General features: G+C 41.4%; 1 protein-coding gene across 2 annotated transcripts in view; it reads right to left on the bottom strand.

Moving 5' to 3' along the window:
* The window catches only part of Htt (huntingtin), a 137,008-nt gene that overhangs the window by 25,806 nt on the left and 96,129 nt on the right, over positions 1-15,073 (bottom strand). For both annotated transcript variants that reach the window (XM_060365463.1, XM_021643667.2), the window contains exons 42-51: positions 12,368-12,509; positions 10,222-10,401; positions 9,413-9,589; positions 9,096-9,172; positions 7,663-7,801; positions 6,701-6,823; positions 3,632-3,845; positions 2,830-2,975; positions 1,422-1,599; positions 322-417 (exon numbers count right to left, since the gene is read on the bottom strand). In XM_060365463.1, coding sequence (XP_060221446.1) covers positions 322-417; positions 1,422-1,599; positions 2,830-2,975; positions 3,632-3,845; positions 6,701-6,823; positions 7,663-7,801; positions 9,096-9,172; positions 9,413-9,589; positions 10,222-10,401; positions 12,368-12,509 — 1,472 coding nt within the window. The remainder of the gene's footprint in view (positions 1-321; positions 418-1,421; positions 1,600-2,829; positions 2,976-3,631; positions 3,846-6,700; positions 6,824-7,662; positions 7,802-9,095; positions 9,173-9,412; positions 9,590-10,221; positions 10,402-12,367; positions 12,510-15,073) is intronic.

Here is a 15,073-nt window from a genome sequence, read left to right on the forward strand (position 1 = left end):
GCTGAAGACTAAGATGGGGGAAGGGGGAATTCCCAGAGAGGAGATGCAAATCCAGGCTGTGAAGAAGAATGCAGGATGAGGCAGACCAGAGGGGAGGGGGGGGTCTTAACCAGAAAAACAAGGCTCACAAGGCAGGAATGTACATATAGCCATGGTCAGAAAACCATCCTGTCCCTTAAAGTCTGGATGAGCTCTAGAGGACAGCAAGAGAAAAAGGTTTCCCAGAGTCCACAGTCCCATTACACAAGTTTCTTTTGACAATGAATTTGAAGGCCCCAAAGAAACACAGAAGGGGGAAAAAAAAATAGCCCAAAGACTTACTTTGTGTGTCTGAGTCTACTTCTTCCTTTCTGATAGCCCTTGGAGTATTTGACCTGCTTTCTGGACCAAGAAGCTGGTCTCCAGGCTGTACTGCAACTGAAATTACAGTAGAACATACACTTTAGCCCTTTTTTCTATTTAAGTCTTCATACCTGTGCATCCTCATAAAGACTTACCATGACAGCTAGCTAGGGCTAGATTTCTAGAACCAATTTCAGTAAAACTGAAAAACACTGAAAAACACTATGCAGGCACCAAAGCTCTGGCTAATCATGAACAAAGACTTGTGCTTCCACATTCAGTCTTCTGAGTGCACTGTCTGCCATTTCTACCCTGAAAGTTTTTATCAGACTATTCACAACTCAATACTGCTAAAAGGATCACTTTGACTAAGAAGCTTAGCTTTTTAAAGTTAATCCATGGATCTTTGTTTCCAGGATGACTACAAATGCACAGATGAAAACAATTTAAACAATGAAAGATCAAAACACTACTCTATAATGTTTAATTTGAAAACATAAAACTTCAAAACATCCTCTAACATGTAAACTATAATGTCCAATTTTTAGAAATTTTCAGCTAATGACCCTTGTTGAGGACACTGTTCCTTGAAAAGAATGAATCCCTTTTATTTTACAACGTATTAGCATTACAATGCAGTATGCCAGCACACACTACAACTCTAACAGAAGTCATCTATTGAACGTAATCTTATTAATCTTATAATCATCAATCTTAGAATCATCCAGGACTAAGAACATCAAACAGTCAACTAAGACTAAAGATCAAAGGGATAAAACTTTAAAAAAGTATTTTTTTAAGAGCTGGAACTCCAAACCCTGAACAAAATAACTGGAAAAAGTGAATTCAAGTTAAGTTCTAGTATAACGTCAAGGTCTGGGGGTGGACAAATGGGTCTTCTGAAGTCAGCATCTACAACTTATCCATTCCACCCCAATCCTAACTTGGTTCTTGGGAAATGGCAGACAGGAAGAAAAAAAAAAAAGTCATGACTGATATGTATTGCTAATTACCAGTTCAGCTGTGTGAAGACAAGAAACAGCTGCCTGAAGACAAGTCATTCATACACAAGGACTTACTGGCTTCCAGGATGAATCTCACACAATGGATGAGGGAGCAGGCATGGGTCACATACTCTGGGGACGACAGCACCGCCCAGAGGCCAGGCACCTGTAGTGCTAGGCAGCAGCAGTCCAGCCCAGCTTGAAGGTCCAGACTTAGTGGGATCTGCTCATGGATCAAATGCCATGATAGGGCCTAAAGAGAAGCATGGTGTTAGAATGCTCACCCAGTACTCAGTGTCTCAGAGACTTCTAGGGAAGCAGTGCCATTAAAAGCTATGGAAGACCATGGAGAGATGGAGAGGCCAGAAGACCAGACAACTTCCTTGCAGAAGGATGGCCCCAACCCACACTTCTAGTCTGTAATTCCTAACTTTCTTAATATTCAGTCCTGATCCACCTATGCCCCAAAGTTCCAGCTTTCTCTCTGCCAGAATACCCAACCACCCCAGATGTTTTTCCTTTAGACCCATGGGTGCCCAGAGAAACTTGTCCTGAGCCCCACAACACAGCCTCCAACCAGAGGCTTTTCTCAAGGACTCCTATAACACAGGACTTTTTGTTTTAAAACTCAGCCACAAAACTCCACTGAGTTTTGGAGTATGATTTATGACTAGTGACTTCTAGCAAGTCCCTGAACCTCTCTGAGCCTCTTTCCCTATGTGTGTGAGAGCTATTATGGAAATCAAGTACCATGACACTGCCTGTACAGCTCAGGGTATGACTAGGAGTAGCCACCAGTACTTTACATATGCATGCATGTGTTTTCCAGTCTTCCCCACTGGGCTAAGACAAGGTAAAAGACCACCTGGCTCAGCCTTGTTCAGCTGGTGCCTTTGCATCATACACCTTTAAGACACTTTCTTCTCTTAGTGTAATGTGTCAACCCTTGCTCAGGATTGGCAGCATAACTCTGGCACAGGTGAGGCTCTTTTATAGCAGTCATATGGCAATGCAACAAAACTACAGTGCATGCATATACATACTCTGAGGGACCAAGTGTTCAATTTCCCCTGGGTGAAATGTCCAGGATTACTGCCCAACTTAAAACATAATACTGCCTAGATTTTAATTAGGATCTACATTAGGTTTGTAGTGTAGAAACAAGAGGATGTCTTACAGACCTCTCTGCATCCCTGTGGGTGGTGTAGTGAGGATGAAAGGCACTTGGTACCATCAGGTGAATCAGACTTTGACAACAGGCATTTCTTTCCTGCCTGTTTATTGAAATGGGGTCTCACTATGTACCCAGGCACATAATTATAAGCAGGGAGCTCACAACTGTACTGCCTCTGCCTCCAAGCAGCTGGGCTAACATGGATGCATTACCACACTCAGTCAGCTGTTGGTTTTCAAGGACTTTCATTTTAGTGCTACTCACATACCTTATCCTCATAGAGGCACAGCATTTCAGAACTGCTCTTACCTCAAGTGTCATTACCACAAACTTCACTGTGTCTCCCTCCTTTTCAGGAGGAAGGTGCAAATGAGCAGGCACTTTGGAGATCACCACCAGGTACTGTGCCAGGGCACGGGCAAGTATGGTCAGAGACTGGTATGATGTGGCATCACCTGAAACATGAGACTGGCATGAGTGACTTTGACTGTGAACACAGGCCCTTCCCTTCAGAAGCCTTCACATAGCTATGTGGATTTGAAACTGCCAAGACCAAGAGAGCAACATCTGTACATGCCCACTCACATGTGCTATATATAGCCTGGACCTGGTCTGCCCTAAGTCTAAGCCAATGTTCCTGAAGGGTTTAGAACCTGACTCTCTATGTCTAGGAGCAGCCAAACAACAAAGAAAGACATTTAGAGCTAAGAATCTGATGCAGTAGCTCAGTTACTTGTGTCAGCCTTTCCAGTGTTTTAGATCAATAGCCCTGACTATATATGTACTTGGGGCAAAGCACTGTGCTGAATCTATAATACTTTTTAAAATGATGACAACTTGGGGCTAGAGAGATGGCTCAGTAGTTGAGCATGAGCTGTCCTTCCAGAATCCCCTGGGCTCACAAACACCTGTAGCCTCAGCAGTAGGGGCCGAGACAAGAGGGTCCCAGAGGCTTGTTGGTCAGCTAACCTAGCAGAGTCAGCAGCTTGCCGCCCTCTGGTTTGCACATTTTGTTTCTGCCATTCCTATCACCCCAGAAGGGGGGGGGGAGCAGACAGACAAAGGGCAGAGACAGACAAATAAGTGCCTACGGGAGCCATATTTAAATTACCAAGCAGATCATTCAACTTGCTCCAGTAGGCTGTGGGCTCTATAGGCAGGAAAGGCTGGAAAACTTGATGGACAGCAGGAAGCTGCTGAACAACACTGATCACTCGATCCAGAGTCACCCCACGGGCTGCTTCAAAAAGAGGACTCTTCTGGCCAGCAGCAATCTCACTCATGCCAAGGCTTAAGCAGGGAGCCAAAAGGCTCAGGTTGAACTCCTGGGTCAGAACATTATAGGCAAGACAAACAGCAGCAAAGATGGTAAGCTTTCCTTCAGGGTGGAATACACACAGCTAATACAACAAGCATTTGCTTCTGAGGTAATCCAGACTAGATAACTGCAAGGACTGCTTGTGAGAATATTCTAGAGACACAGACACTCAAGCTCCTTGTTTTCTGCCATGGGAGATACTCTGCACTACATTGAAACTCTGAAAGCAAAGCTGTCACCAGATGAGCCTTAGATCTGCAGAGCTAGACAAGATAAGCCTCTTTTCCTTATGAAGTAGCTTGCCTCAACTTAATTGTTTCAATAATAAAAGTGGGAAAATATACTCTAGAAAAGCTCTTAATTAGAGTATAAAGTAAAAGACAGATTAAGTTGAATTCTCTATTTTAAAAAGTATAGCCTATATTATATACATTGATAAATAAATATATCAACAATTCCATTTACCATGCTTAATAAATATTTCTGGTCTCTTTGTTGTACTTGAATTTTAAAGTAATATTTTTATTTTTTCTGATTTTTATATTTCTCCAAAATAATCTAGGATGACAAATTTTAATTGATATAAACAGTGCAACAAGGTTAATATACCATCTAAGAATTCAGTGAAATCCTGATGAGACCTGATAGGTTAGGGTCAGAGGGAAGGGGAGGAGAACCTCCCCTATCAGTGGACTTGGGAAGGGGCATGGGAAGAGATGAGGAAAAGAGGGTGGGATTGGGAGGGAATGGGGGGGGAACAACAGCTGGGATACAAGGTGAATAAACTGTAATTAATAAGAATAAAAAATAAAAAATAAATAAAAAAAAAAAAGAAAATACTTCAGTGCAAGGCCAAGTGATACTGGAGCCTGAGAAGCATGTGAACATCTGGAACAAGAGAAAGCAGTCTTACATAGGACAAAAATCTGCTTGGAAATTCAACGTTTCACATGACAAAAAATTTTTAATTTCATATATTCATTAATTTCTTTGGAGATAGAGTCTCACTATGTAGCCCTGCTGGCCTGGAACTTACAATGCAGACCAGAACACAAAGAGAGATCCTCTTGTCTCTAATTCCCAAGTGTTGGCATTAAGGGCATGCACCACCATGCCTGGCCTCATATTACAGTCACTGTGTTTTGTCAATTTGCTTTAGGTATTTAAAGATTTAGGGAGAAAATAACAAAATTTTAAGTAGACCATCAACTTTAATATTAAAAACTGTATTTTATCATTAGTACCCTCAAATTAAACATTTCTATGGTCACAGCTAGAACTTTCAAGGTGTAAATGGCCCACTTAGCAACTTGGAAAACTAACCAACTGATCCTATACTTTGGATATCTTCCTGTGTGCCACCTCCCCCAACACACACACACACACACACACTCTCTCTCTCTCTCTCTCTCTCTCTCTCTCTCTCTCTCTCACACACACACACACCCTATTAACCTACTCAGTTCCTGCTTCTTAATACCCATTTGGCATGTATCAAAGGGCAGTGAGGTCCTTGTCTTCACTGGGGCTGAAAAGAACCCTATTTAAAGCAGTGACTTAGGGATGCTTGGCAAAGGAGACAAGGGCAGGGAATTGAATGCTTTCAAGGTCTGGACCAGCACTGAAGTATGTCTTCTGATATTTGAGATAGAAGTGAAGAAGAATCCTTTATATCTAGAGAGGAAGGGGCACCTCACTACCTGAGAGAATGTCGCTGTATCTAGAGGGGACAGGTGGGTATAATGGTTAATACTGATGTCAATTAAACAAGATCTAAAATTACTTAGGAGACAAGCCTTTGGGTGTACCTGTCGGGAATTATCTTGATTAGGTTGAGATAGGAAGACCCATTTTAATTTCGAACAAGGATCCTAAACTGAATAAAAAGGAGAAAGCAAGCTGAGCAGCAGCAGTCATTTCTCTCTGTTTTCCAATGTAGATATGATATGACCAGCCACCCCAAGCTCCTGCTGTGATGCTTTCCCTGCCATGAGGGACTGTACCCTTGAACTGTGAGCCAAAACAAACCCTTCTTCCTTTAAACTGTTTTTTTGTCAGTGTTTTATCACAGCAACAAAAAATAATTAATATGGAGGCTATTAAAGATCACTTTTCAGAATACAATGAACACACAATATACTTTCTTGTAGTCATGAAATGAATGATATTGGACTGACTATAGATTATGGCCATCATTTTCTTTAAATGCATGGAAGATCAAGTGAAAATGACTTTCTTCTTTAGGATTCTAGTTTGTTTGAAACAGCATCCTAGTCACTGTGCTGGTTATTCTGGTTTAGCCTTCACGTGCCATTCTTTGTTAGAACCTCCTATGTGCTTTGCTTTATGATGTCCTTGCCTGGACTCAGGCCTTCCAAATGCTGCCATACATTAATCACACAGATAAGACAAATTGAGCTGGCTATTTTTATGTCATCTTGGCACAAGCTATTCTCAGTTAAGAAAATGCCTCTATAAGATTGGGTTGAAGGCAAGCCTGTAGGACATTAATTAGTGATTGATGGGAGAGGGTCCAGCCCATTGTGGGTGGTGTTATCCCTGGGCTTCTGGTCCTGAGTTCTATAAAAAAAGCACGCTGAGCAAGCCTTTGAGAGCAAGCCAGAAAGCAGCACCTCTCTCTGGCCTCTGCATCAGCTCCTGCCTCCAGATTCTGGCCCTGTTTGAGTTCTTGTCCTGACTTCCTTCAATGATGGTGTAAACCAAATAAACCCTTTCTTCTCCAATTTGCTTTTTGGTATGGTGTTTCACTGCAGCAATGGAAACCTTAACTAAGACACAAATCTAACTCAGAAAGATAAGTGGAGTTGGAGATTCCCTGGCCTCCCTGGATTGCTGCCCTACCGAGCTCATCATGAAGTCATTCATGTCATCAGCAGGGATGCGATTCACCAGCTCTGCACCTTCCAGCAGTGCAGAATCTGATCTGGTCCAACACTGAGATCTGACAAGCTGGAGGTACCAGTCCTGGGAAGAAGAAAAAGAAAAGGGGAATGTGACTGGGTAGGCACTTGGCTTCTTCTCTGGGCTGTGACTGTAGCTCTGACCCTTACTAGTTGTAGACATCAAACACACCCTGGGCTCACAGCTCACTGGACAGCTAGTCTTCCCTCTGCTACTCTGTGCCTGAATGCCTTCTTCTCCTTCTTCGTTTCCACCTGTGGAACTTTCAGTAGTTCTTGAAAACATTCTGAGTGTTAGCAGACTATCCTCTACTTGCACTCTACATACAGCGCCATCTAGACTCTACTGGAGTGTCTGTGTCCCTCATCTTCCCCAGCAGCCAGAGCCACAGAAAAGCTTCACACAGAGCTAGAGAGTGAACCTGGGGCAAATGTGTGCTCTCTCTCATGGGCTGCAGGATTCTAAAATCTCATTTCCCCTCCCCCAAGGAGAGTCTCTAACTCTCAAGTGTGAATGATGAGGGTGACAATACATTATACCTGGTGGTCAATTCATAGGAGGTAGAAGGCTCCGGGGAGAGGGAGGCAGGCCATGTATGTCAGCATGTGCTGGACAATGTCAGCAGTCAAAAGTCATAGGCTCCAGACCACAATCAACTTTTCCTGACTTGCCAACTAGCCACCTGACCCTAGAGTCCTGACCCCTCCACAAGAGTCTCCCATCAGTACTTCTTTTGTCACTAGAACCTCGTGGCCTCTATACTGTACTCTAACCCCCAAGCACAGTTGCTAATTACCTGAGCTGAGTGTCAGGTGATTATCCCTTATCCTCACTGTAGAGAGAGGATGTCGTTGTCTCCACAAGGTCCCTGGCCATCACACTTAGACATACTGGACACTTACTTTGTCTGGACTCACTGTTTCCAGAGATGTGTGCCCATCCCCATCCAGTGGGTGGGAAGTGACTGGGGGCAAGGGGCTAGGTGAGTCCTGCACAGTAGAGAGTCGGAACCTGTCCAGCAGGGAATAGAGTCTTTGGTGTCTGAAATACAAATGAAAATTGAAATCTCAATTTTGCAAAGATGGGTTCTAGAAACACATAACACCAATGAACAGAAGTAGCTTCTTAAAACAAGATGCAACATGTTTTGGACTTTCCCTTTAACATTCTAAAGTCACAATGCATACTTAAATTACTTTTACTTTACCCAGTTATTTTAAATTACCAAAATTTATACTTCATCAGTCTTTTCCAGAAGTTTCATTTATGCTCGGCATTCCATTAGGCAATATAACAGCTAACAAAGCTATTTTATTGTATTCTTTTTCACGGCAATATTGGAGATTGAACCCAGGACCTTGTGAATGCTAGATAAATGCTCTACCACCTGAGCTATATATTCCTAGCCAACGTATTTATAATATATGCAAAACAGACAAACTCTTCGAAGATCCAAGTGTACAAACTCCATTTAATTCTCCATAATGACACAATTTACTCCATTAGGAATGGTCATTTCACACACAAAAAAAAATCATTTCACCTGCTCAAAGTATTTATGATATTATAATCTTTCTCATCTTGGTATATGATGTCTACGGTCAAACACAATGACAATTTGCTTTCTTACTGTCCAAAGCTAATATGATACTTCATAGGTCAAATGACATTATGTGGCTTTATAGACTGAAAAATCATCAGACTATATGCCCTGTCCCATTAAAAAATACTGCCATAAAAACCCTCTGAAGACTAAAATTATGACAGAATTACCCTCACATGCATGCTCCCTACCAGCATCTGCAGTGGAGAAGAGGTGAAAGTTTTTCTTAATTTATCTTGTGGTCAAGAAACTATGCTCACAGTACAGATGAAAATGTTTCTAATAAAGGTGTCTAAAAGACTTTCAAACAATTAGGCAAAAGAAAGCTATGAAAAGATGTCACTTAACAAGACACAAATATACTATGCACATATTAAGTGCCAGGTAACGCTCTCATATTTATTCCTTCTAACTTGGCAATTAGGTTCTACGTTTATTCCCACTAATCAAGGGTCCAAGAGCAGAGGCAACAAACACACTTCCTATCCCTTCAACAGCCAGAAGGTTCAGGAGTCCTCCATGTGTGCAGCAAGTGTTTGATGGCCATTTCTTCATGTCTACTAAAGGGAGACTCTTGTCTGTCATTCAGAAAGCCTTTTCTACTGTGGCACTGCTGCAGTAAACTCATCTGCAGCGCATACTAATTCCTTTGCCTGCCTATTTGTTCCTGTACATATCTAAGTCTTTATATCCTGGTTGCCCAAATGCCCATACCCCACGCTGCAGCCTTACCTTTGTGCAAGCCCACTGTTCTGGAGGTGCTCCTGGATTCTGTTCAGTTCCTCCACTGGCAACTGGGCCATGCTGCTCTACACAGACACGAACACATCAGAGATTTTGTGACATACAACCTCACATGTACTTAAAAAGGATAAACTGGTATGCACACTATATCTAGTAAGAGACTAGAGGCAGCTGGTTAAACACACAAATAACAACATGGCATACATGCTCCTATATTAGTGGCCAATCAAGACCAGTGGCCAATCCACAGACCGAATGTTTTGATTGACTTGCTAAGTTTGATATAAAGCATCATTTTTCAGTACCTGTAAATTTGCAGCCAAAAGCATTTCTACCCGGCGACAGGCCAGGGTGTCAACCATGCGAGCCAGCGCCCGGAAGGGAGTGCCCAGGAGCCTGTCCACATATAACGTGAGCACAGCACCAGACTGGCTGAGATGGATGCCTTCCAAGCACTGAAGTGTTTTCTTCAGAGTGGTTGGCTAATGTTGAGAAGGAAAAAGAACTTATTATTCCTCAGACTAGTAACTGGTACTAACAAAATTCTAGTACTCCATTTAAAAAAATATATATATTTTTTTATTTATTACAATTTATTCACTTTGTATCCCAGCTGTAGCCCCCACCCTAATCCCCTCCCAATACTGCCTTCCCTTCCTGCCTCATCTCCTCCCATACCCTTCCCCAGTCCACTGATAGAGGAGGACCTCCACCCCCTTCCATCTGACCCTAGCCTATCAGGTGTCATCAGGACTGTCTTTTATAGTCTTCTTCTGTGGCCTGGTAAGGCTGCCCACTCCTCCCCCCCGGAGGTGATCAAAGAGCCAGCCACTGAATTCATGCCAGAGACAGTCCCTGTTCCCTTTAATAGGGAGCCCATTTGGAGACTGAGCTGCCATGGCATATAATCAAAAGATGCTCAAGTATACAACAAGGACAGTTGCTCAACCATGTTTGTAGCAGCTTTATTTTTAATAGCCAGAATCTGGAAACAACCCAGATGTCCCTCAATTGTGGAATGGATACAGAAATTGTGATATATTTACACAATGGAATACTACCCAGTACTCCATTTTCAAGGCAGAGAAAGCAAACTGGAAGGTTAAAGACTTACAGTTGAGAGATTTTCACAACGAGACTGAATTGCCTGGATAAAAAGACCACTAGCTGCAGAATTACGATGAATAGCACTAATAAAGTCTTGTACTGGAGGCTCATGGGACAGGCTGATCAGATCTTGAATATGATTCACAATGAGCCACGTTAAGTGTTCTGAGTCATGGAGATTCTGACACTAGAAAAGAGATAGCAAAAGATACATTTCAAGTATACAAGAAGGCTAGCAAGAATAAGCAAAAACAAATTCCAAATACACACTGCTTCGGTGAAGACAGTGTCTGAGTATAAGTCAATGAGAGAAAGGAAGGAAAGTTGATTACAGAGCCTTGTACTTCTGACTACATGTGATAGAGGCCATAGGAAGCCAAGACCCAATGGTAATGTCCAGTTCCCAGAGACACTAGTAAATGGCTTAACATCAGAGAATAACAAAAGAAGCATCGCTCCTTGAACAAGTCGAGGGGTAGCTGCCCACAGGTACAAGGTGAGCACTCTGGTACAGGCGGCCCTAGTGACTGGCCTTGAGTTTGCATGCACGGAAATAAAAGAAGCCCCATGTTGTAAATGAGCTTACCACCAGGCTGCAGGCCAGCCTAGCATGAGCTGTTCTACACTTATTCTGCCTCTAATACTTAGTGGAGAAAATAGCCACTAACTGCCACAGCTCTGACAGAATTCCTGAATCAAAAAATAGATCTCTTCAGTACATGGAAGAAATGCCACTTAAAACTTTTTAAAGAAAGTAAAAACACACATATATAGCCTGCTGGGCAGTGGTGGTGCATGAAGGCAGAGGCAGGCAGACCTCTATAAGTTTGAGGCCAGCCTGGTCTACAAAGTAAGTTCCAGGACAGACAAGGCTACACAGAGAAACTTTGTCTTGAAGAAGGAAAAAGAAAAAAACAAAACAAAACAAAACAACAAACCCTCCACCACCAATAAAAGATCTCAAAAAAAACACATGTAGCCTTCACACATATAGAATTCATAATCTTAGACAGATACTAGACAGAAGCCAAAACCTGATCAAATCCTTGACACCTGGCTAATAATACTTTCCATTTGCAATCACTTGATAGTATTAACCTATGACATTAATTCTTATACTTTTGTGAAAACACCATTATATCACATTATATCACTTCTCAAACTGGAACAAAATATAAAAACTACTTCAATATTGGGAATGTCAAGTAAAAGATTAAGCTAGGCATTGTGGCATACACCTACATCCCGGAACTCAGGAGGCCGAGGTAGGAGGATTATGGACAGATAGCCAGTTCTGTACAGTGTACCCTGTCTCAAAAACAGAGAGTGAACACTAGGAAAGTACAAATACGGTAAGAATGCCTCTGCTCACGGCCAGCTCAAGTCTGTGTTTTAATCTGGTTCAGACTTTTAACAACTTTAAACTTTTAACAATGTGTACATATGTGATTCTGAGTTTGTTAAAAAAAAAAAAAAAAAAAAAAAAAGCACCAAATCCAGATTAAAATGTAATGGTAACTTATTTTAGATCAATATAATTAGAAGACTTATTTTCATAAATCAAACAGTTAATTTCTAGTTAAAAATTCCACAAAAGTAATTTTTAAAAAAATGGTAGTCAAAAGAAAACCTATTCTGAAATCCAAATGAACATTTAACACCTTTCTTAAAAACCTAAAAAAAATAAATGGAAAAAATTAGCCAAACCCCACAACAGTCAGTATACTTAGCTTTGCTAAAATCATGTAGAGTTTGCTGGGAATGGTGACACACATCTTTAATACCAATAGTCAGGAGGCAGAAAGAGGGGGGGTCTCTGTGAGTTTGAGGCCAGCCAGGTTTCCACTGTGAGTTTCAAACCAGCCTGATCTACATAGTGAGACAAAAACTGCCCAGCTATATGCCGGGCACTAAGTTCCAGGGAAGGTGATAAACTCCTGACGTCTGAATGTAAACTTCTGAATCAACTTAGAAATTTAGAAGAGGATGAGCCCAGACTGTTCTAATAAAGCCCCACAGTAAATCAAACATTGGTACCTCACCTCAGCTTTGATTTGTCTGTGGGACAGTGAACAATCTGGTTACCTAACAGGTGCATACAAGTAGCATTTATGAGGCCCTCCACCTCCCTTAACAGCATTTATCACACTTACAACATAATCACAGAAGAGAATAAGGGCCCCTCTTCGAACTATTTCTCTATTGCACATTCCAAGCTGAGCTGCTGAGCCAGAATCCTCTTCTTCACCAGATATCTGGGGGTTAAGTGACTTCGTGCAGGACAGACTGTGTCTCCTACAAGGAGTGAAAGATGCCATGAGGGCATGTCTGGGATAGCAGCAAACTTACACACACATACATAATACTGAACATGGCTATGCTTGGTTTTTCTTCTCAAACCCACAAGTTATTCCAAACACTGCTACATCAGACTGGAGCTATGTGTTTATGCACCTCCAACTTCTGTTACTAGAAAACATTAAAGGACACAAGAGGGTTTAGCAGGCAGATGATGACAGTTCTTGACTAAAGGGTAAAACCCACTATGAAGTGCAATTTCAAACAACATGCCCACTCTAGAACTCATACTGGCCATGTTTGATAATGGAGCAGCTGTTTTTGAAATCCCTGTCATCTACAAATACTGTCAAGTGTCAGAGAAAGCCTCATTTCATACTTCCCTGATCATTTTCAAACATATTGCTTAGCAGGTCCTGGCTGTGAATTATTGTTCAAAGTGCTTCTTCTCCACTAGAGTAGTTACTCCACTTTATACTGCTTGTCACTGCATCTTTCTTCTTTCTAAATCTTTTTTTTTTCTAACCCTGGAGACCTGATTATAGCCTGATACTTAAAATACAGTATCTAACACATTTCCATCTTTTGCTCAATATAAATAGGGACAGAGGTGACAGGAAGGCAAGCACATTTGAAATGTATTGAACAATTAATTCTGCAACTCCTTAGTCCTAAAAGATAACCAATAAATATGATACAGGCTAAGGTTTTGTTAGCGCTGCCAAAAATTTCTGTTTCCCCACAAGTGAATGGATGAGTAAACTAGTGCATCTACAGTGGGATCCTACTCAGCAAGTACATGGAATAAGACCACAGAGTATGACTATCACAGGAATGAATTTAAGCACATGTTGCTGGATGAACAACAAGACGCACAGTTCATTTCAATAGAATTCTTCTCTGGGCACAGGGTATGCATGGAGGTACTTATCATGGACAAGGGAAGGCATCATGGCTACAAAGGGACAAGAAGGAACTGCCTGGACCACAATAGGCATTTTACCAGGTATTCTCCACTAGTTAAGAAACTGTTACACAGAACACCTGCCCTCTTTCATTTGGAGCTTTGTAACTTGAACTTACAGCTACATGTAGAGCAAACAACTTCTGAAGGAAAATAGGTGGAATTTGCAATTAAATAATTAGCAGGCGACACTGTTATGGTTTGGATATGTAATGGTCCTGAATGGAATATAACAGCAAACAAAAAAGGGGAAATAGATATTAATCAAATCATCACACAAATAATGCTCAATTATGGCACTGCTACTGAGTAGAAGCCACCAACGACTAGATCCTGAGATCTTACCAAATGAAGAAAAATAGGGAGGCTCCTCTGAAGAATACTTCACTAAGAACCTAAAAGTGATGGCCTTCTCATTTTAATATATGGGGTGAGTGTGACAGAAATGGTAATTTTGGAGCTAGAGAGATGGGTCAGTGGTTAAGAGCACTAGCTGGTCAGTACCCAGTTTTGAACCCACATGGTAGCTCACAACTGTCTTTAACTGCAGTTCCAGGGAATTACACCCTCATATAGACATATATACAAGAAAAATACCAATGTACATAAGGAAGAAAAGAAAGAAAGAAACTGTAATTTCCAATTTGAAGGACTACTAACGACTACTACAATAAAACCAATGTTTGTGCCCAAATACTACATTCACTAACCAAGGAAGCCTCTTCTGTACACTCAAATCTTTATCCCTGTTAATAACTGGTACTATTACTTCTATCATTATAAATCCCCTCTTGAGCTGGTGAAATGGTTCAGGAAGTTAAAGCACTTGTTGGATGCACAAGCCTGGTAACCTGAGTTTGACCCCTGGATTCCATAGTGGAAGAAGAAGACTGACTCATGAAAGTTGTACTCTGATCTCTACATGTGGGCTAAGGCACATTCATTCACACACAGACACACACACACACACAGATGAATAAAAATGAAAAGAAACTATGACCCCATTTCTCACAGCTCTAAGTCCCCTTATAGCATGCCTCCTTCTAAAAGCTGTCTCCAATTGCTTTCTCTTCCATCATCTTTTCCTCTTTTAGTTGAAAATGTCAAACAATCAGAAAAGCTGAAGTAACAATTCAACAAAAAGCCCCTGACTTTTGCCTACATTCAACTATTAATATGTCACCTTTGAGTTCTTGTACACAATTTGCACATACAAACTGGGTATATGCTATATATTCTACCTACACACACTACACACCCACAGAAAACTTTATCTGTGCAATGCACACACACTTCCTTGGCTGCAACATGGAAGAGTGATTCTAGAGCACATTTCGCTATAAACACCGCAGCAGTTGTTTCCTGAAGATGTTCACAGCTTCAAAGCCACCACCATACCACACTCATCCTCAAATATACAATTACCCAATAATGACCATTCTAGCAATCTTATATTCCAGATCCAGAACACAATCAAGGATTCTAAAGTAAATTCACTTGTCATATTTGTTTTCTTCATGTAACACTTTTGACTTTTAAGACACAGACATTTCAGTGTGTCCAGTGAACACCTTGGTGAGCGCTAGCCTCCACCATA

Source organism: Meriones unguiculatus, chromosome 12, assembly GCF_030254825.1.
Source record: "Meriones unguiculatus strain TT.TT164.6M chromosome 12, Bangor_MerUng_6.1, whole genome shotgun sequence".
NCBI classification, from domain to species: Eukaryota; Metazoa; Chordata; class Mammalia; order Rodentia; family Muridae; genus Meriones; species Meriones unguiculatus.